General features: G+C 38.9%; 1 protein-coding gene across 5 annotated transcripts in view; it reads left to right on the plus strand.

Annotated features, from left to right (window-relative positions):
* Positions 1 to 22,302, plus strand: part of FGF14 (fibroblast growth factor 14) — a 608,954-nt gene that overhangs the window by 413,903 nt on the left and 172,749 nt on the right. Inside the window, exon 1 of one of the 5 annotated variants that reach the window (XM_025874528.2) lies at positions 13,048 to 14,199. The exons of the other annotated variants lie outside the window; for them this stretch is intronic. Within the exon in view, the coding sequence (XP_025730313.1) occupies positions 14,007 to 14,199 (193 nt within the window). The 5' untranslated portion in view covers positions 13,048 to 14,006. Of the gene's footprint in view, positions 1 to 13,047; positions 14,200 to 22,302 lie in introns of those variants that run through there. 5 annotated transcript variants of the gene reach the window in all.

Here is a 22,302-nt window from a genome sequence, read left to right on the forward strand (position 1 = left end):
AAGAGACCCTTCCCTACCTTCACACAGGTAGAACTGACTTTTTTTCCCATTCTTCTTGCACGAGCTTTACACACAGCATCTGTAACACTGGGTGCCACATACATATGCAGCCATCTTCCCTTATACTCTGAGCTGCTTGAGAGTAGACTCACTTTTTACTAATGTCTGAATCCTGGGTCAAGCACAGTGATGGAGAATTAGTACTCAGTAGATTTGTGAATAAGGTGAATTAATGAATGGATGCACAAATGTAGGTTATCATGTAAACAAAGACATATACCTTTATAAAAATTATCTTTTTATGTATGTATTGACTAACAAGAGTTTATTTTGCAAATGTCAGATATAATACCGTTGACCTTTGCACAATACCGGTTTGAACTGCATGGGTCCACTTACATGTGGATTTTTTTTTATATATATATATAAAGACAGTACAGACCTATAAACGTATTTTTTCCTTATGATTTTCCTAATAACATTTTCTTTTCTCTAACTTACTTTATTGTAAGAATACTTCATATATAATACATATGACATACACAGTATGTGTTAATCGGCTGCTATGTTATTGGTAAGATGTCAGTCAACAGTAGGTTTTTAGTAGTTAAGTTTGAGGAGAGTCAGAAGTTATATGCAGATTTTCGACTGTATGGGGAGTCAGCACTCCAACCCCCACATTGTCCAAGGGTCAACTGCAATTCATAGACAGCTCAGGTTATTTAGGAATCATACATGTAGCTGCACAGAAAAAATAATGGGCTGTTGCTTAGCACAAAGGGAGAGAGGCTAGCTGTGTTCTAGAAGTGCTATGGGGACAGTGTGATGGGCACTTTTCTCCAGTGAAGCCAAGCTCTTGGAAGAAGTAGTGAGGTGTAAGAGAGAGGCCCTTCCTTGCACAAGACATCAGGAGGTGTGGAGTCCAGGTCTGGCGCTGCTTCCAGTTAGCTTATTAAATAACTCATTGTTTAATTTAGTAAATTAATTAACCTCCTTGGGCCTGAGTTTATTGCTTAGTGAAATGTGGTTATTAAATTAGATCATCTCTAAAGTTATTCCTTGTTCTAACTTTTTTTAAAGGTGGGAAATAAGGATGTGACATAACAAATTAAGATTGCAGTTCAAATCCATAAATGATTAGAACCGAGAAATAAGATATGATTCTGAGGCACATATAGTGATTTTCCATTTGTTGAGATTAGCAAAAATTAAGAGAGCTGAGGACCTCTACAGGCCTTGATCTCTCAGGCCTCTTTTAGTGCTTCATGTGTACTTCCTCATGGGGGTGTCCCATGGAGGAATGGGACCAAAAATCTAGAACCCAAGACTATTCCTTCCTTATTCTCTTCCTCCCTTAGACTAACACTGATCCAGTACCTGTGGTGTGTGGGCGTGTGCAAGGCTCTGAAGTCAGGGGCTCTGCACTGGGACGGTTGGGAGTGCTTAGGAGCCAAGAGATCCTCCCTGAAGTTTGAGAAGCTGGGAGCTGTAGGCAGGAACTTTTTTTTTTTCCTGTTGAAGCATATAGTTGACACACGATGTTACTTAGTTTCCAGTGTACAGCATAGTGATTTGACCACAAGTGTAGCTACCATCTGTCACCAGACGACATTATTACAGTAACGTTGACTATACTCCCTCTGCTGTAGCTTTTATCCCCATGATGGGTGGGCATGAATTTACTGACGGAAGGTCAGGGGCACTTTAGAGTCATGAAACGGAAGCTACGTCAAATGTCAGAGAGTTAGGACACCTGGTTTATTTCAGCCAAAGCAGACCTGAGAAGTAGAAAGCAACATTTGAATACCGGCTCTGACTCTTGCAGTAGGGCACCAAGGGCTAAAATCGAGACTTTATAGTATAAAAATATGTTAAATTGCCACCTCCTTTTTTATAGTCCATAATGTCTGGCATAAACTAATCTGCAACTTGTGCTGCTGTAACAAAATCTCTTGAGAGGATCTCTAAGCCTATTTTATGGAGAGATGAACACTGGCCCGGGAGTGTGGCCAGAGCTGTGTTCCCCTTAGCCCAGCTGTCTGCATCTGGGGGGAAAAATAATTCCGTTTGGACAGTTTATCCCTGCCCATCAGGGAGAGATCCGTTTACTGATATGTGTAGGTGTTTCCAATTATGTATGAAAATATGAAACCTGCAAAGTAGAATAGCTACTATTTTTGACTCACAGCCAAAGACTTCTTGCAACCATTGTGTACCTCATCTCTGGAGACCAGTTCCAAAGCTCAGAGGGTCTCACAGGAAGGTAAAGTGAGTGACAATGTAGGGCAAAAGGGGGGAAGGAGTGAGCAAAGAGAAATTTAGAGACCAGGGCTCTAAAATTTGTTTACTTAAAATTCTCCACAGTGTTCTGCCTGAAATTATCCTTTTTTCTGAGATTTCCTTTTCCTTTGTCTACATCAAGTTCAGGGAAATATTTGACTCCTTTAAAAATCTCTGGCTTGAAGGATACCTTTCATTTGTAGTCAGTGTCAAATCTACGGGTAAGGCAAATTCCTACCTAAGGAGCTAGTCTAAATTTCTAAAAGGAAATAGCAATTATCTACCACCCACCCCTACAGCTACATAAAAATGAAAATGGAATGGGGAAAAAAAAGACTTTCAGAATCTATTTCCTTCATTTGGTGATAGCCTTAGGCTCCAAATCTCATCCTGTAGAGCATCACGTGTCTGGCCTTAGTTTAATTCAGCTCTAACCATGGCCCTAAATCTCATGAAAGGCATGATACAAACTCAAGAAATTAAATTTTTCATGGATTATGTGGGACTCAGAAAATGCGTCCCCATGACCCACAGGGGAGCACAGTGGCTCTGTTTCCACAACTGCTGAGAAATGCTGTACATTTTTTTTTCCTGAAAGATGCAATAATTGAAGTCATAAGAAATTCAGGTAAGCAGGTGGTATCAGAGAAGCCTGGCCAATGATAAGACATTATTCTGAGTAGGGAGTAAAGCAACAGAGATACAGAAGCAGACAGTAGTTAGAAATTCAATCAAGCAAGCAGCTGGTATTTAAGTACCTATGTATGTATGTAGGAAGCAGGACTGTAATTTAAAAACTGTCGTTCTGGAGCAGAATGACAGTCACTCACTTTACCTTCCTGTGAGACTCTAGTTCATAGTAGTGGGGTTGGGTGGGTGATTGTCAAGTGCTAGGCAGGGCTCTATTTCCATGTTGCTTTAGATATCGGGTAGGTTTGGTAGACTGAATAATAGCCCCCGAAGATATCTAAGTCCTAAGTCATGCAACTGGTGGCTCTGTTAATTTGCATAGTAAAAGGGACTTTGCAAATGTGGTTAAATTAAAGATTTTGAGATAGAGAGCTAATCCCAGCTTATCTGGGTGGGCCCACTGTCCTCTTTATAGGAGGGAGACAGGAAGATCAGAATCAATAGCAGGAGATGTGACAAGAAGCAAGAGGGTGGAATGATGCAAGGAGAGCAGTGTGAATCATGGAATGGAGTGGGCCTCCACAAGATAAAAAAGCCAGCATTCAGACTCTTTCCTCAGAGCTCCCAGAAGAAACCAGTGTTGCAGCCCTCTTGACTTGAACCCAGTGAGACTGAGTTGAGACTTCCTAACTCTAGAGCTGTGAGTGAAAAAAATCTGTGTTGTTTTCAGGAACTGAGTTTGTGGTGGTTTTTTACAGAAACAACAGGAAACTTTCAGGTTATTCAGGGAGATTCAGGGGAATAATTTAAGGATTTAATTTTTTAGTTTCTATATACAAGGTAGCACTAAGTTCAAGAATATGGCATCAATTTATAATAACATTTCCTAGGTGCATTGCACTTTGGAAATTATTTTCACATGCGTCTTTTAGAAGTAGATTATAATATCAGAGGTGGATTAATATCAACTTTTCCAGAACTCTAAGTCTTAAGGTATTTGGCTAGACTTTCTAAAACTCTGACCACTAACGCAACAATTGGTCCCAGAGTTTAGGACATGTAGAACGAGACTAAAAGAAAGTGATTTCTGAGTTGTAAAAGGTTTTCGGATGTGTATAGCATATAGTAGTTTCTGATGGACTTCCAGGTCATATAATTAAACTGTATGTTTTGATACACTGGCTTTTACCTCAATCGTATCTTCTTAGTCACTAAACTGTGCCAAAAATAGGTAGCAAATTTTCACGTAAAATGATTTTTTTAAAAACTGGAAAAAATAAACCAAAAATTTTAATGTTGGGATTAGGGTTGGTTTTTATTTATCATTTATTTTTATATTGCAATTATTTCTTAAAGAGGATGTATAACTTTTATAGTCAGGAAACCTAGTATTGGGTGTTAAGTGCTCTTTTTTTTTTTTTTTTTGCCTCCTTCCACACTTGTGGTTCTTATTCTTGCGTTGGATAGAGATCTCTTTAAAGAATTGGATAAACACTGTGAGTCAGTGTACATAAACATCCATCAGCACACCATCATTTTCCCTTTAGTATAAATTCAGGGGAATCACAGATAACACAAAATCCATCCACGAAACTGCTGGGAGTCCTTGAATCCCATATAAGTCCCCATTCTAGACTTGGTGCTGTGACAGCTAGTTACACTAAATAACTGAGTGCTAGGTGGACATAGTCTGATAGAAAAAGCAGGAGCTTAGGATCTGACTCCTCTACTTCCTAGCAGTGTGAACACATGAATCATTTAACATCTTGGGGCCTTAATTTTCTCTTCTATTAAATGGAGATCAGGACACTCCAATAAACGCTAAAGCTCTTCAGGCTTTAGCCGTGCTCTTCAGGCACGGGTCCCTTGCCACCACCACCACCAACAACAAAAATACTAAAGCTTATCACAGACTATTAAACACATATTATTTAGGTGTTTTATAAGTTGAGAGAGACATAGTCTTATTTTACATGTAAAGAATTATGACTAAAATCTATAATCTATTCCTAATTCCCACTTAACCATTATTGAGAAAAATTCAAAAGTAGTATTGCACACTCTTAAGGTGGTAACAAAAATAGCTATCTAAAGTGTTGAATTTGACCCTTAGAATTTGCAAGTCCCTTTCCTTTGGAAATCACTAATGCTTCGTCATTACTTTTGCCAGAGTGAGGAATTTAGTTATGTGTTTTGGCACATATGCATGTGTGCATGTGTGTGTGTGTGCATACGTGTGTGTGCAGACACACATGTTTATATATGTGTTTAACCCTATATATACCAAATACAAAGAACATAATCAGTCTAGAGTAATTAATTGCTATGAAACTGGCCATTCTAATAATCATTGAATAGATATTGTTTACCATGTCAAATATAGGTAAAATTATATATATGTGTGTGTACACAGAATCTTTGCATTGAGATTATAAATGAATGTTTATTTCTCAATTTTTTTGGACATTGACTAGTATTTTTTCTGTTAAGATATTTGTCTTTTAAAAAACCAATGAACTGATATCAGTTGAATTAGTGTTATTATCATTAAAATTAGTGTTATTATCATCTCCCACTACTGATTTAGAGTAAGGAAAGAGACATCAATATTCATAGCTCTGAAATGAATGCTCTGCACATTTCGGGTTTATTCTATTTTATTTTATTTTTTAAGATTTTATTTATTTATTTGACAGAGAGAGACAGTGAGAGAGGGAACACAAGCAGGGGGAGTGGGAGAGGGAGAAGCAGGCTTCCCACAGAGCAGGGAGCCCGACATGGGGCTTGATCCCAGGACCCTGGGATCATGACCTGAGCCGAAGGCAGACACTTAACGACTGAGCCACCCAGATGACCCTTGGGTTTATTTTAATATAGAAGGCTGGAAGCCACTGAGAATATTTTTTTCCAGTGTATTAGTCCGATTTAAAAAATACTCTAGATTTGTAAAGTTAAGCCATCTGCTAGTATCAATCTGGTATTGCTTCTATAGGAAAGAATTTTCACAAGTTTTTGGTACCAATAGTTTTCACTTTTTCTTTATTGAATCAAAATATTAAGTAACAATAAAATTCCTTCCAGGTTTTTTTTAATAGATGGAAATCTGTCGCCTACTAGAAATAAATGTATCCAGCAAAATACATCAACAAGATTGTTGTAACATTAACACAATCACTTATTTCTTGAAAATTTAATTTAAAATGCTTTAACATTCACTTAGATTGTCCTTTAAATCTAAAATAAAAGTCAATAGAGGAAAAAAATGATTTTGAACTTGAACTGTAATGAGTAGATAGGTATTCAATCTTAATTAACTAGCTGAAAGTATGTCCCAAGTGCATCTTAACATTACTTTTTGATGTTCTTCCAAATGAGTAAAAAAGGAAGAGGGACATCAGTATTGACAACACTACCAGAATTATCTTCCATATTTTCAAATGGAACCCATTTATCCAGGAAGAAAAGGATGAAAACATGAATGCCTATATATCCTTTTTAACCCCACTTCAGCTCGTCTCAAATTAGTTTACAATCATTTATTTGTGAAAAAATGTTGGATCTTCATATTTTATCCTTAATTTAGGAGATAGTTAAAATGTTCAAAAGTGATAATTCACAAAGGAAGCCAGGTTACAAAATGGAGTACATCACTCACTGTATACAGATGATCAATAAGTAACCAGGAAATGTTTGGAGAATATTTTTTTTCAACCCTATCTATCCCTCCAATTCAGACACACTGGGAAACAGAGAAAATTCCACAAAGGATAACAATAATGAACCAAAGATGTTTTAGGCTACAGGTACTCTGAAGCATTTACAGTCTTTTTTAACTGGAAGATGTGTGGTGTTTAAACAAAATACAGAGTACAACAGGCTTATAAAAGTACGACTCCCATTTATAGACTTATATAGTACCATTATGCCAATTTCATTTATTATAAAATGCAAATTTACTGTATGTATAAACATCTCTGAGATTGGTATACATCTTTTAATCTATGGCATGACATAATTTAGTAAAGTTTTTTTTCTTTTATTATCATATCTAAAATAATGCATCCTAAAATCAGTGGTTTCATAGATTTGATGATTTGGTTAAGTTGAAATAATTGCTATGGCAATGGCAGAAATGAAAGATAAACAAATTGTTCCTTTGTGAAAAATAGCATCTAATATAGACGTCAATGTCATAAAATATATTCTTTGGACCTTTTTGTTTTTTTAAAGTTGAAGCAAATGCAAAAATTATGTACTTTTTTTTAGTAAACCATACAAAAACTTATCTACTTGAAACATAAGCAACCCACACAACAAAATCACCTAGAACATAGTAAAAATTCAGAGGTCAAAGCACCTTTGATAATGAAATTAACATGAATAAGGCTATTTCTGGTTTATATGCATTCCTCCATTAGAATTCTTTACTTTATATTTATAGACACTTCTGATAAATATGTCCATCAGTGTTTCTAATTTACAATGGATTAGATGTGTCAGGTTTGAAAAGGTGCACATTGTCAGTTGGCAACATGAAAGTGAGGAAGAAAATAGGGTGTGGGGGGATGAGTCACAAAGATCAGTAGTACATTCTTCTTTGTGGCTGAGTAATATTCCATTGTATATGTATACCACACCTTCTTTATTCATTCCTCTATGGATGGATGTTTGGGTTTCTTCCATATCTTGGTTTTTGTAAATAATGCTACAGTAAGCAAAGGGGTGCATATATCTTTTCAAATTAGTGTGTTCGTCATTTGCAAGAACATGTATGTATGAGCTAGAGTGTATTATGCTAAGTGAAGAAAGTCAGTCAGAGAAAGACAAATATCATATGATTTCACTCAATATGTGGAATTTAAGAAACAAAATAAACAAAGAAAGAAAAAAAAGAGATAAACACACACACGAAAAGACCCCCAGACTCAGGGGAATGGGTGAAATAAGTAGGGGGATTAAGAGTACACTTATTGTGATGAGCGCTGAGTAATATAAAGAATTGTTGGATCACTATATTGTACACCTGAAATATAACACTGTATGTTAATTATACTGGAATTTAAAAAAAGAAAGTAATAGTAGAGTTCTTTCCCATTCAAGTAGAATCAGTCTTACATCTTCCAGTAAGGCCCAAGGGTATCCCTGTTGGAATTCAGAATTCAAACTACATGTCATCATAGACTGAGGCTAAATCATCAAGAAAAAGCTAAAGTACTCTCTGTATATCCTATTTATGGGGTTGAGATTATATTTAATCCAAATAGATTTTAGATGCCTTGGTGCTTAAAGAAATCAGCACTATGGGGTAATTCATCCTTAGCAGACTAGGCTAAACATGATTTTCTGTTCTTTTTATTTGGTAATAACTATCTGTCTATGTATCCAACTTCTTCATTCTTTAAGTAAACAGATACTTGTCAAGTACCTACTCTGGTACCATTTTAAGCACTGGATAATGTGGCAGTCGACAAATGAAACAAATATGTTCCTTCATATATTTCAAAGTAGCAAGACAGTCCAAATAAATAAGGAAATACATAGAATTTTTAAAGGTTGTAAGTGCTATGTAGAACGGCAAAACAGGGAAGGAAGAAAGAATGGACTATGTTTAGGGGTTGCAATTGTAGATAGATTTGTGAGAGAAGATCTCATGTGAGAAGATAATATGTGAACAAAGAATTGAAAGAGGTAAAAGAGTCAGATGGAAAAACGAATATAAAAATCCTGCTATAGGATAGGAGCATGCCAGGTGTTTGAGGAACAGCAGCTGGTGAATGAAGAAAGAGAAGTAGAAATTATGTCAGAGAACACATGAAAGCAGATGTGGATACAAATCATATGGGACATTGTAAGAACTGTGAGGTCTTCTGTTTCTATTGAAGTGTAAGATTTTTAACAGGGACGTGATGAAATCTTATTTATATTTTCAACACTTTGGCCACAATGTTCAGGGCGTATCAAAGAAGAGCAAAAGTGGATCCCAGGGGACCAGTTAGGTGGCTTTTATAATAGTCCAAAAGATGATGATGGTAGGTAGTAGTGGAGATAGTGATACAGAAGAAGAAATGATAATATTTTGGATAAATCTTGAAGACAGATTGAATAGATTTTGCTAAGGAATTACATATGGAATATGAAAGAAAGAAATGAGATTAGCATGATGCCAAACTTTTTGACCTGTGGAACAAGAAGAATGGAGTTGTCATTCCATAGGTCGGGAAGATTGGAGAAAAACAAGTTTGAGAAGGAAGAATAAGAGTTTGATTTTGGCCATGTTAAACATGAGATACCTGTGAGACATCTCTGTAGAGATGGAATAGATGAAGAATGGAGTGATGAAGAGTTAAGTTATTACCAAGAGCTACCATATGTTGAGTTTCCAATGTGACAGGCACCGCTTTAAGTTTCTTACATAATGTTATCACGTAATTCTCATAATGACCTTAATGTATTATTATGACAGAAGTGGGAAGTGACACCTAGGCTTAAATGAATTGCTCAAAGACACACAGTCAAGCCTATGTTTGCCTTACTCCAATTGTGGTTTTAGCAACTGTTTTATCTTATATTCCAGGCAGAGGGAACAATGTATGCAAAGTAGAGAGGTCAAAGGGAGCATGGGATTCTCAAGAGAACTGCAATCACAGGGAAGATATTTGCATAATTACCTTCCAATGAATGAATGTTTTATGATTCTTTACAGTTTTAGAATTGTTTTCTCATAGGCACAAACATTAATCTCTACAAGAGAGGGAAATGATTTTATTATCAGTCAGTGGGTGAGAAATGGCTTTACAGGGCCAAGTACACGAATTTAGTCAATCACAAACTAAGGTTTGAACTCAAACTTCTCTCTCCAAAATTAAAAAAAATATATTTTTACATTTCTGAATATTTTTAAATCTTATCATGAATCCATTTAGGACATGAAAAAATACACATGAGAATACATATATTTCAATATTGAAAAAACATGGAAATTGGAAAGGAATTTACAAGATAGGAATGAGTGATCTGGAAAATAATAATAATAGTGGTAATAGTAGTAGTAACAGCTCTCATTTTTGAGCACCTAGGAGGTGCCAGACACCCTACTATAATCTTTACATTCATTTACTAAATTTGATCTCGCAAGAGTTGAACAGGAGATTCTCTTATCATTTCAATTTCAAGGATGAAGAAATTGAGGCTGGGAGAGACTAAGGCAACTTACTGGAGCTCATTATACACCAGGTATTAGCGGAGTTAAGAAACGAACCAAGACTGTGTGAAATCAGAGTTCAGACTCCAGACAGGCTGGCCAGAAGCCACTTTACCGAGGCGGTAATTTATTGTTTGTTTTTACAAAGCCAAAGGTGAAATGAATAACTCCGCGGGGGGGGGGGTGTTCTCACAAGTGAGAGATTATTTTCTGAATTACAGCAAGGTACGGATTTGTATTCACCCGCCCTGAACGGGTGAATACAAATTTCACCCTAGTTTTGCACACACTTTTATCACAGCTTAAGACAGCAGATGGCTCTCTTGAGTTTTCTTTCGCTTACCTCCTGGCTCTGTAAACAACTAAACAGCGTTTTGGGAAGTAAAAGCAAAACACGGGGATTAAACTAAAGGACCTTGATTATCCCAATGCTGCCCCCACCCCAAGCTCCCTTAAAACAGGAAACCACATAAAATAGAGAGGACCGCTTATGGCTTGTGAAATTCACAAGTCTGAACAGTCGCCCTGAGTCTGAGGAATCTGCGGTTCCCCGCGCTGCACCGGGGGTCGGAATGCATCAGGAAAGAACGAGTATTTCTCGTTATCAAAGAGCTGAAAGGCTTGATGCTAAGAGGAGTGTTATTACTATTAATGGAAGCTGTGAAGATTAATTTCCTTTCCACCTTGGGGAAAAAAAAAGGGGGGGTAGAAAGCTGCTTTTAAGGGAGGAGAGTATCAGAGACTCACAGCCAGCGCTCCACACTCAAGGGGAACTTGCTTTTGCTTTTGCTGCGAGAGCTACCCCGGGGGCAGGATTCCTGTCCGCGGTGCTGAACCTAAGCCTGATCGGGAGGGTGTTGAACAATGACGGGATGGGTCTGAAGGAGCCAAAAAACCGACCTCCCAATTACCCAATCTGAGGAACTGGGGAAAAGACTGCACTGTAAGAAAAATGCCCGGAAAGAAAAGAATTAACACAGCTACAATAATAAGAAGCTTAATCTCAGTCTGTTCAAATTAATACAGTAGCCAAATATGTCATAGGATTAAAAAACTAGGTTATGTTTGATTGGGGTAGTAGTAGTAGATTTAAGAGGTCACTATCCTTAATGTTTGGCTTCTTTGAAAAAGGCAAGGCAAACTAGGTTATGTTTGATTGGGGTAGTAGTAGTAGATTTAAGAGGTCACTATCCTTAATGTTTGGCTTCTTTGAAAAACTCACTACTAGCTTTAGGTAAATATGTTTGTTTTAATTGTAAAGTCATTCAGAAATTCCAATCTATAAAGCCTGAAATGTCCAAATGGCCTCTCATCAATAAAGGAAGGCAGGAGTAGCTACTCTTTATGTTCACTGGGATTTGTTTCAGTGAATTTTCAAAAAGACATAATTAAATAGCCATTTCTGCAAAATGGCCTTTCCTTTTTTTTAACACAACATAAATACACACTTAGTAGAAACATAAGAACAAAGACATTAAAACAGAAAATAAAGTGGTAGAGATAGAGCAAAATAGTTAACACACCCCTTTTCCTCACTTTTACTATCTCCTGGGTTACTAGAGATTACAAATTTCTTGCAAAATTACTTCTGCTTATTCCTTTTAATAACTGTGATTATTTTGTAGATATAATAACACAGCAAGGTGTGGAAAATAAGCTTATAGAGTATGTTCTTAAATGGCAAATACAGTATACATCATCCTAAAGCCAATGATAATTGCGCTGGACCCAAATCTATACACGTTCTTTAAATTGTCTTCCACAAAGGAAACTTGCTAGTAAATATGGAGTAAATGCAATGAGTTACAGGTAAGAAGTAATTGCTTACATGGAGAGGTTGCGGATAAGTTCTATGGAGCAGAAGGTATCTAGCTTCTCTGTAATCAACCCTGGGCTGAGCTTCTCCCACTTGCTGGGTCACAAGTCTTTGTAGTACTCAACTGCCTATTCTGAGACAAAGAGAGTGTGTCTTGGTTCAGAACTGTTCCCAGGACTGCTTGCAGAGTGTGCCTCTCTTTCCAGCTCTAAAGCAGTACCAGAGAAGTGACTGTTAAAAGTCTCTCGATTAACAAATGAATCTTCTTTCCTCCATTCTTCACGCCAGATTGCTAGAAGTCTAGTTTTTGCATTTCTTTTCTCTACCTTCCTGTAATGATGAACCAAACAGCTTAAAGGGAAGAGATGATAGGCCAAGAGGAAAAGGTACAAAACCACAAGAGCAAAAGTCTACACTTGGTTCTGTCACTCGGAGTGTATCCTAGAAACCACAGATCTGTATTCACCCAAGCATGAAGTGTTTCTCTCTCAACCTTCTTTCCTAGGATGCCCTCCGCTTGCTCCCTTCCTCCTGGACCTTTATATTTTCAGTTATCCAAGACAGAACACTGCCAGGACACAGACAGGAAGTCAGGGGGGAGGAGGCAGCAGCTGTTGTATTTGAATTTCAGACACAGTTCATATGGCTTTGCTCCCTGACAGAGCTTCTCTACCCAGGGACGCCAAAGACAGCCGCTCAGATTGGAGTGTCCCCTCTGTCTGGCTGCTTTTTGTTGTCCCTGGAATATTGTGACACACTCCCCCACCCTTGATATTTCTGCGGTGCCGTCTTCAGTATTCGGTTGGGCAATTATCCTATCCAGCTGCTGTTCTGTAGCTGCTACAGCCTCTTGCATCTCCTCCTCCTAGTGCTAAAGAGCGAATTTGGGAAGGGGGTCTTTCCAGACACACAACCTTAGCGTAGCTTCTCACCTTCCCCTCCTTCCTTCATTTTTTGCTCCGTGTTATGGTTTCAAAATGACAAGAGGGGGAGTCCGCAAGTTTGGGTGGGCCGGGTGAGGAGTGGAGACGCCTCCCTCCTCGGGACAAACTCTCCTCCCTCCTCCTTGTTCCCCGGGGTGGAGGGGTTTGGGCACCGAAGGGATTAGCAGGGCGGGCGGAAACTACCTCGCCCTCCAACCGCAGCCGAGAGTTTCTGGGGACCAGGAGACACGTTAAGATTCAGAAGCCCTGGCCAAGCCGCGGAAGCCTCGGAAACCTGCGAGTTTCACCTAAGAAAAAGCGCACCGATATTCCTTCAACCCCACCTGCTTTGGCTCAGCCTCTTAGCACCCCACCCCCTGGAATCCATTTTAGCTTTCTTTTTTATTATTATTATTATTAATATTTTTAATCATTACTCTCTCTTTGTAAATTTCTTTCTTTCTTTCTTCCTGAAGAGAGACATAGGAGGGGAACGGGAGGGAGGTGTTGTGGGGTGGGAACGAAGCGTTTTGATTAGAGATCTCCGGGGAGAAGATTGCTCTCCCCAGATGCTGATTTCCAAAGCACTTGACAATCACCGGCAGAACCCGCGAGCGGGCGGCGGCGGCGGCACCGGCCGGGGGGCAGCTCGAGCCTGACGCTGAGTCCTGCCTAGTCTGCCCAGGACGGACGGACGCGCCGAGACCCGGCCGGGACCTGCCCTCCATCCCGTGCCCTGGAAGAAGGCGGCGGGCTCTCCCTCCCGCCGGGGAGGCGGGCGAGGCTTGAAGGCAGCGCGAGTGGCGGTGGCGGCCCCGGACAGGGCTCCGGTGGCGCGCGGTGAGCGGCGGCGCCCACAGCCCCGGCCCCACTCCCGGCTCCGACGCGGCCGGGAGGCGGCCGACACGACCTCGGCGCCCGGGGCTCGCCCCGCCGCGTCCCGGGAGCATCTGCGCGCCCGACCCCGCGCTCCGCGGAGAGGGCGATGGGTCCTAGTCGGGACTAAGCGCCCCTACCCCTCTCCTCCACCCCTCGGGCCTCCTGCCTCCGCCTCCTCGAGGGCGAGCCGCCGTCTGCGCCGCCCCTTCCCTCTCCCGCGTCCCCAGCTCCCCTTCCCTCCGTCCCCTCCCTCCCCGGACCCATTCCCCGGGCCACCATGGCCGCGGCCATCGCCAGCGGCTTGATCCGCCAGAAGCGACAGGCGCGGGAGCAGCACTGGGACCGGCCGTCTGCCAGCAGGAGGCGGAGCAGCCCCAGCAAGAACCGCGGGCTCTGCAACGGCAACCTGGTGGATATCTTCTCCAAAGTGCGCATCTTCGGCCTCAAGAAGCGCAGGTTGCGGCGCCAAGGTCTGTGTGGGTCACTGTTGGGAGGCGCGCCCTCGGACCTCTCCCATCTCCCCACCTGCATGGGGCCTCTTCGGGCTCCCCTTTCCCTCCTCCGTCTCTCAATAGCCACCCCCCCACCCCGCCCCCATCCCCCTAGTCTCCCTTCCGAGCGCTCCGAGCGCCTTCCGCCCGCCCGTGGGAGCTGGGAACCTGCTCTCAGGCAACCTGTAGCCACTGAAAACTCAACCCCGCCGGGAGCCGGCAAGTTGGCCGGCTCTTCGCCGGCTGCCTCTGGCTCCCCGAGTCTCCTGCGGGCTGGCTTCCGGGGAAAATCTGTTTCTCCTCTGAGGGTCTTGGCTTCCCCCGGGGGTAGCATCTGACTCCAGAATGCTGGAGAAAGATCTCCGTAACACCTCGGGGTTTAGGTGCCTGCTTCCAGTCCGATGGAGAGGTCAAGAATGTGTGTCTGGCCTCACCTGGCCTCCCAGGTCCCCTGGAAACCTCCTTGGCTCCCAGACCTTGGCGAAATGTGGTGATCCCCACCCCACCCCCGCGCGCCCTCCGCAGGGGCCGGTGTCAGAGGAGTGGAGGGTGTGTGTGAACTAAGGGACAGTTCAATTGAGATTTACCAGAACGCTGCTTAGCGGGCAGCACTGAGCGCGCTGAAGCCCGGGGTCACATTTTGGGATGCGGAGAGGGGAGCAGCGTAAGGAAGAATGAGCCCGAATTGGGGGTTTGGCGAGGTACACATCCCTAATATGTGCCAATTTAAATTCACGGACTCGCGAATTACATGAGGCAAAACAAGCAGTTACTACAAGCAGAAGACTAGAATAGTTGCCTTACTATACATATTTTTTGAGAAACAACTAGCGCCCAGCATGACCTGCTTTTGCTGCTTTAAAATGTCAGGGTCTGAGAAGGCAACTTAGTAGCCGGAGCCCAACTGCTTTTGTTCATCTCTGCTTGCTTCCACATCCAGTTGCTAAGGGCGATTGTTTTGAGACTATGTGGGGTGTTCTGTGGGAGAAATGGGGATTGCTTGCTTTTCATAACTATGTGGGCTTGGCAGGAAACATCGAAGAATATATTTACATTAATAGGAGTATATGTTTGCCCAGCACATTATATTCTTGGTGCCCAGCTGTATTTGTTTTAAATACCCTGTTGTTCCAAAGACAAGGGAGACAAGCGTACGCTATACATGTGTATCTATGTGAGTGTGTGTGTTCTACACATTTGCAGATTTATGGCCAAAAGTTTTAATGCTTGTGTGTTTTTTTTTTAAAGGCTGTAGCTAAATAGTTTTTTAGAGGACAATAGCTTATTGTCACATTAGAAATTGGAGATTATTTGCTCTTCGAATCAAATGTAAAAGGCAAACATTGGAGAAAAATTAGAGTGGCAGTTCCAAGGAAAATTATAGAAATATAATACCTAATTGCATAAATATAATACCTCCTGGTGAAGTATTTGGGGACAATATTTTCAGATGAGTGTAGAAGGTATTAAGAAAAATTGGTTTTAATTTTCCACTTTAGCCTAGAGCCTTATCCAGCAAACCTTTGTAAGAGCAACTCAATTGTTCTAAACATTGTTGATCCATGCAGTGTCACATTATCTTGACTTACAGTGTTTGCTTCTCCCCCTTTTAAAAATCAGATTCTCTTTTAGAACACAGTTTTCACCAGGTAGAGCTCCAGATTTTGCCATCTATTTGAAGTAAATAAACCTGTTCTCTTCTAGATAAGATTACTCTAATATAAACAATGATTAAAACTTACTGTGTGTCTTCTTTAAATATACAACCAGTGGATTATTTTGTAAATATGGACAATAAATGTTTTTTCATATTGCATAATGAAGGATGGTGTGCTTTACACTTCTCTATTTTAAGACGGGGATATACCTTTTTTTTTTTTTCCAGATATGGGAAGATATCTGAGCTTCCTAATAGTCTGTTACACCATTTTCAACCCTGACTGCTCTCTTGGTATTCATGAGTTCAAAATGATACGCATGCATCAATGATCTGTAAGAAAAATACATTTGAGGTCACTTCTGCTCCCTTATTTCCCAAACAGATGATAGGCTAAGAGGAAATTTCATCAGGACCTTTCCTTTTATCCTCTTTATACTTCTCATATGTAAAGAAATATATTCTTTTGTGAAGAAAAATATAGATATATCTCTGGAGCATCAGACATTAATTTATTATTACTAATTTAAGCAAAATAAATATTAAAACTTTATATTATGTAAATTATGTATTGATATCTAATTATATGATTTTATATTACATATAGCTATATATATATATATAATTATTTCATTATTTAATTAAATGCTCTTTAAGGAAATATTTTTCTTTCCTTAGTTATCTTACCTCCAAACTCACTCTTTGCATCGGAACTGCCCTCAGGAAACTTAAAAAATCTGATTTATTAATTTAAAGATACAACTTTTAGGTATGACAGTTTTATATATCTTCATATTTGAATGTCATTAATTTGACAAAGAGTTACTGAATCTTCCTCCGATGTCAGGTGCTGTTCCAGGTGTTATGTGTAGAGCAGTGAATAGAACAAATGAAGTCCCTTCCATCATGGAGATTACAAATATGGGGTAAAAGCCAATGCATATGGAAAGGAACAAAATAAAAAACTCAAAGTCCTATAAAGAACGAAGACAGCTGAGGCTGCAAGGGTGGGGGTGGTGGGAGAGAAACCTTAATTAGAACAAGAATGCAGGGTGGGCCAAGCTGAGAAGTCCAGGTTGAGAGCTAACATCTGAGGAGGACAATGAAAGCCCCTGAGTTGGGAAAAATCTTAAACGGTTCAGAGAAGCAAAGGAGATATAGAAATACAGTATACTGTCATCTTGTATTCATAGTCCATTTTGGCTGAGGTTTACATTTTGACAGGTGAATTCAAATACACATGACATGTTGGCAAACAGAATAAATAATAGCTCCACATTTTGTGTTTGGGGGAAGAGTAATAGCCCTTTCTTAAATGTACGGTGTTTTTCCTTTTTAATGCTTCCTTAATTAGTAATTTATTTAGTATAAAGAGTATGGCTTGTATTTACTTATGTGCTTTTGGTTGGAGCCCTATCCCTCACTCCGATCATAGAAGGGTGATTTTTGCACAGTTGAGTACCAGGTGTACCATTTTGTCCTCTTGTAAAGGACAGGAATCTAGATGGCTTTAGGGATTGTGTGGGCACCATGACTCTCCCATCTTTCCAGATTCATCTCTCTCTACTTTCCCTACCTCCAAAGACTCCAAACACCATTCAAAGTTCCTAAAGTTAGCCACATGCTTTCAAATCCCTGTTCTTTTGTTTGTGCTTTACTCTGTGTATGGAAATCTTCTATCTTCTATCTTCACCTGTTGAAATTATCCCCATTTCTTAAAGCTTGGAGAAATGCCATTGCCTCTAGGAAGTCCTCCTTTATTGCAGAGAAGTAAGAATAGTCCTCCTGTGGCATTTTATACCTCACTATCATTGTTTATGCCTGATAATAATTAATTGTGCCCCATCCTGACATGTGATTAACCATCATTAAGAGCAAAGTCTGTGTTTTCTGCACTTTCATAGACTCTCAAATTTTGAGAGAGTGTCTGCCATGGCCTGGATACTTGGCAGTGCCCTTGAGTTGAAGTGAAATAGGGAAGGTCCACAGGTCCAACACTAAAAGAGTGTTCTTGAACCACAGTACTCTAAATAGACCATTTTAGAAGTATATATACTTCTCAAGTTTTTATATATTTTTCCTCTCCATCTATATCTATATCTATATCTATATATATATTAGGAATCTAGACACCTTTATATATGTATATATAAATATATATTTTTCCTCTCCATATATATATATAAAATCAACCAATAATATATATATATAACCAACCTCACTTTAAGACTTAACTAATTTATGAAAATAGATATTTAATTTAGCTAAAGAAAGAAGAGGGCACAAGGAAACCAACTATTTGCAAATAGTTTTATTTGAAATCTTCACCTTTTTTTGTAAAAAGTGAAAAACTAAAATAGAAACTGTAAGCAATGAGGTATAATGAAGATTTTATCCTAAAAGTGTTACATTTTCGTTGTTAATTTTTAAACCAAAACAAGAAAATTTATTGCTTGTAAGACAATACCTTTCAAAATTTTTAGTGGGACTAATGCAATTGTTTCTTGAAATTCACTTTTTTTCGCTACTCTCATAGGAGCCAAGGTATCATGTGTCATGTACGTTTAATCAGTAGTTGTGTGGGTTTCTTACTAGCACATTTTATCTAAAATAAATTACAGGATGTCATAAGAAACAAGGAAAGAAAAATGAGCTACTTAAAATTTGTTTTCGAGTTATTGTGTAATATAAAAAGCAGAAATATATGTATGCTTATATCAACAAAACTGCTTTGCTCCAGTGTGATAGTGAAACCCATCAGTTATCCTAGGAAAAGTGGTCTTCCTTCTTACAAGGTGGAAAGGAAAAATGTAAGGAAAGATGTGTCCACCTTCTCAGGAAATAATCAGCAGCAAAGAGTCATCAAAAGACCACCATCCTTTGTGCTACTGCTTCAGAGCCGTGTGGAAATACAGACCACCTACTTATATTGGCTGTTTAGGTCAAAATAAAACAAGGGAATATTTTTCCCCCTATGTATCATCCTTCTTTTCTTTGGAGAGTGTATTTTTTTTTTTTTTTTTTTTTTAGTTTTCTAAGGTCATGTACATGGGAGTCTTCCTACTTATCTTTTGATAATACCTGTTGCGAATCAGAATTTTATTATTTGTTAGTTGCATAAAGGCAAGACAAAAATCATAGTTTTTCTTAACTAAAATGTCTAATTTTTCAACAAGCATATTTTGTCAAATGCAGGGTTCCTAAATGAGAGCTCTTACGGGAGCTTTACTGAATTGGTAAACAAAACAATGTTAGAGACTTTTTAAGAAGTTGACCCTTGCTTGCTTATGCATTTTTTCGGCGCCTTAATTGTTATGATTTCAACATTCTACATTTGCTCTAGGCTTCTGAAAATGGTTGATACCACAGTGGTGCAATAAACTGAGAAGTGGTACAGCAAGAGAGGTGTAAGACTACTTAGTGGTTTAGGTTAGATGTAAGGTTGAGTAAGATGATTTGCTTTGGGTTGAGTTAGGTTCATAGATTGAGTTTACATGTATTGAGAAAATAATACTGTCTGGTGAAGAACTCCTTTGATAGTTCATAATACAAGACTTCAGAAGCACCACTCTACCCCAAATCCACCACCAGGTTACCATTAGCAGTTACAGGTTTCACTTTTTATTTCAAATTAGTAGAGTTATTAGTGTAGTTCTTCTACATTTAGCTGCCAAATTCTGTTCTTCTGTTAACAGTTTTATACTATATAATGTTACTATAAGAAAATTGTTTTCAAGTAGACATGAACCTCCTCTTCTCTCTCGTCAAAGTGAAATGATGTCTTTTAAACTTGATTTGCTTAACTTAAAAATAATGGCAGATATTCAAAGGAAAAGGTGGGTGACATATTTTTCAATCTGATTTATCTACTTAGTTTTTGGAATCAGGTTTCTTTCTAGGTATACTTTATCTTAATTTCTTCCCCAGTGGTGAGAAATTTTAGCCAAAACAGACTATGACATTTCGGCAATATAAATTTGTATATGATGTTTTTAAATGTTGTCATTAGCACTCAAGGGCTAAAAACACAAAAACAAAAGCATAATGGAAACTTGAACATATAAAAGACAATTTTCACAAGGTTGATGCTATTTAAAGTCAATCACATTGTTTTGGCATGACTAGGAAACGACTAACTTAGTAATTTTACCTATAAAGATTCCAATGTTCATTTTAAGAGACTCAGATTACATGAATATGTTACCATTTACTGTTTGCTGGGAGGATAGCAGTAGACAGTGGTAGTAGGAATCCAGATACCTTTTTTAAAAAACCATTTTATGATAGTTATTACTTTGTCACTCAGGGGAAAGACTCTTTGCATAAAGCTATATTGTGTGAAATATTTGTGTGTGTGTGGAGTATGTGTTTCACCCCATGCTTTCAAAGTTCTTGGCTGTCAGGTTTGATAAGGACTCTTATGGTATGACAGGGTCATATGGTTATGTATGATGGGGTACTGCCACTTAAAAGTCAGTGTCTCACCAGTGCCTGGCATATAACAAACCCTGCACAAGCATTTGTTGAATGAATGAAAAGTTGTGTATTTCTTAAGATTTACATCTGACATAGAGTGACCATTGAGATCAGTGTGCACATAGCAGTGACCATAATTGACTGGACTTAATGTGTTTATCAACAGCCTACATGGCATCCCGTGTCAGGCACTGTACCATGGAGTACTCGTTCGTCTTCACAACAAATCTGTATGGTAGGTACATTACGTTATCTATCCACTGATACACTAAATTATCCGTTAATGGATGATACACTAATATTATCTACCCATCCATTTTATAAATGAGGAACCTGAAACAAACAAATAAAATGGTTAATTGACTAAATTCATATATCTTTAAAGAGTGGGGCTGAGACTGAAACCCAGGTTGCCAGGCTGACACCAGCGTCCCTGCTCTTAACAAATGCCAATTCTCGATTGTCACATACTTTATTTCTTTATCTCAATTAGTTGAGCTACATCCGCATTTCACAGCAAAGGAAACTGAGGCTCAAAGAGTTTGCATGTTGCCAAAAGGGTTACACCTGAGCAAAGTAACACCAGCAGAATTCAAAAACAAATCTGCCTGTCCTTAAATCCTCTGTTCTCACTACTCAACACTTGCAGTTCTTCGTGACATTTTGAACTTGTCATTAATGGGAGACACCTTACTGTTAAGTCCTATAGTAGAGGTTCAATGTATACATCTGGTTGTTGGATACATGCAATAGTGTATTACTAACTTTTTAAAATTGAAGGTGTGAGAAGGCTTGCCTGGAAGTAGAGAGTTATTTGTAGGCTTTGGCAAAAGAGACAAAAAATGTGCCATATTTCACCAAGCCATTTTTCATGTAGGGATGTAGCTTTGATTTTCTAACAAGTGTCTGGATGTGATATTCGTTGATGCTATCTCCTTGGTGAATTGCAACAGTGACCTGAAACTCTGAAAAGGATTAATTTGGAGTGCTCTCATTAGCATGTAATGAATTTTAAGTTAAGTCTTTCATTAATTTTTTATTAATTTTCCTAGATTATATATTTTAGACATTTCTCATTTCTAACAAGATGGTTTATTGGTTACATTCCTTATGGGCCTTATTGTACATGATAAACTGAAACAAATCACTAAGGTTACAGAGTCACAAATTAATCGTGAAAATTACAGATTGTTAGAAAACTAGATACTGTGTGTTGTATGTTGCTTTTGAATTAACACATTGGTTCAGAGTTCTTGTCTAATGAGTTTTTGGATCTTGTTCTTATTACTGATACCAGAAGAACATAGTGTAGTCAAGTCTTAGTCATGTGTAAATTGTATTATGCACTTTATAAAAATTGCACACAGATGAATATTTAACTCTGAGACAATATTTCAAGTCTAGTTATATGTTATTTGGGTATTTTATTGACTTATACTATCTGGCTTTTATTTTCTTGTTCACCTTACCTACATAGTAAAACTAACTGGGTAATCCAACCATCAACCTATTTTTGTGCCTGCACAAACACAGCTGATTTCAGCTGAAGAGAAAACATACATACACATTGGTTGTTCCTACTTTAAATTCATAGTCAATTACATCAAGCGGGCCCCTAGGACATTAAAAAAATCTATTTCTATTTGACTGGATGATTTTCTTATCTTCTTTCTCTTTAAACTTCTTGTACCTACTCCCCCAAACCCACACTCAACTATGTTCTTTCTTCTATTTCTTTGAGAAAATAGAAATAATAAAAAATACGTGTTCACATATTCCACTACTGGCTTTTACAAGCCGATCTGAATATCTATCCATTTACTCCTCTTTTTCCTCCTGAACTTGGGGATGAACTCTTAGTGCTTCTATTTAAGGTTAAGACCACCTCCAATTGAGGGATAGATCCTTTCTCCTACTCAGGGACATCAATCCAATAATTTCCCTCTCTC

This window comes from Callorhinus ursinus, unplaced genomic scaffold (assembly GCF_003265705.2).
Source record: "Callorhinus ursinus isolate GAN/ISIS: 27379988/994484 unplaced genomic scaffold, GSC_fseal_2.0 scaffold7, whole genome shotgun sequence".
Classification (NCBI taxonomy): Eukaryota; Metazoa; Chordata; class Mammalia; order Carnivora; family Otariidae; genus Callorhinus; species Callorhinus ursinus.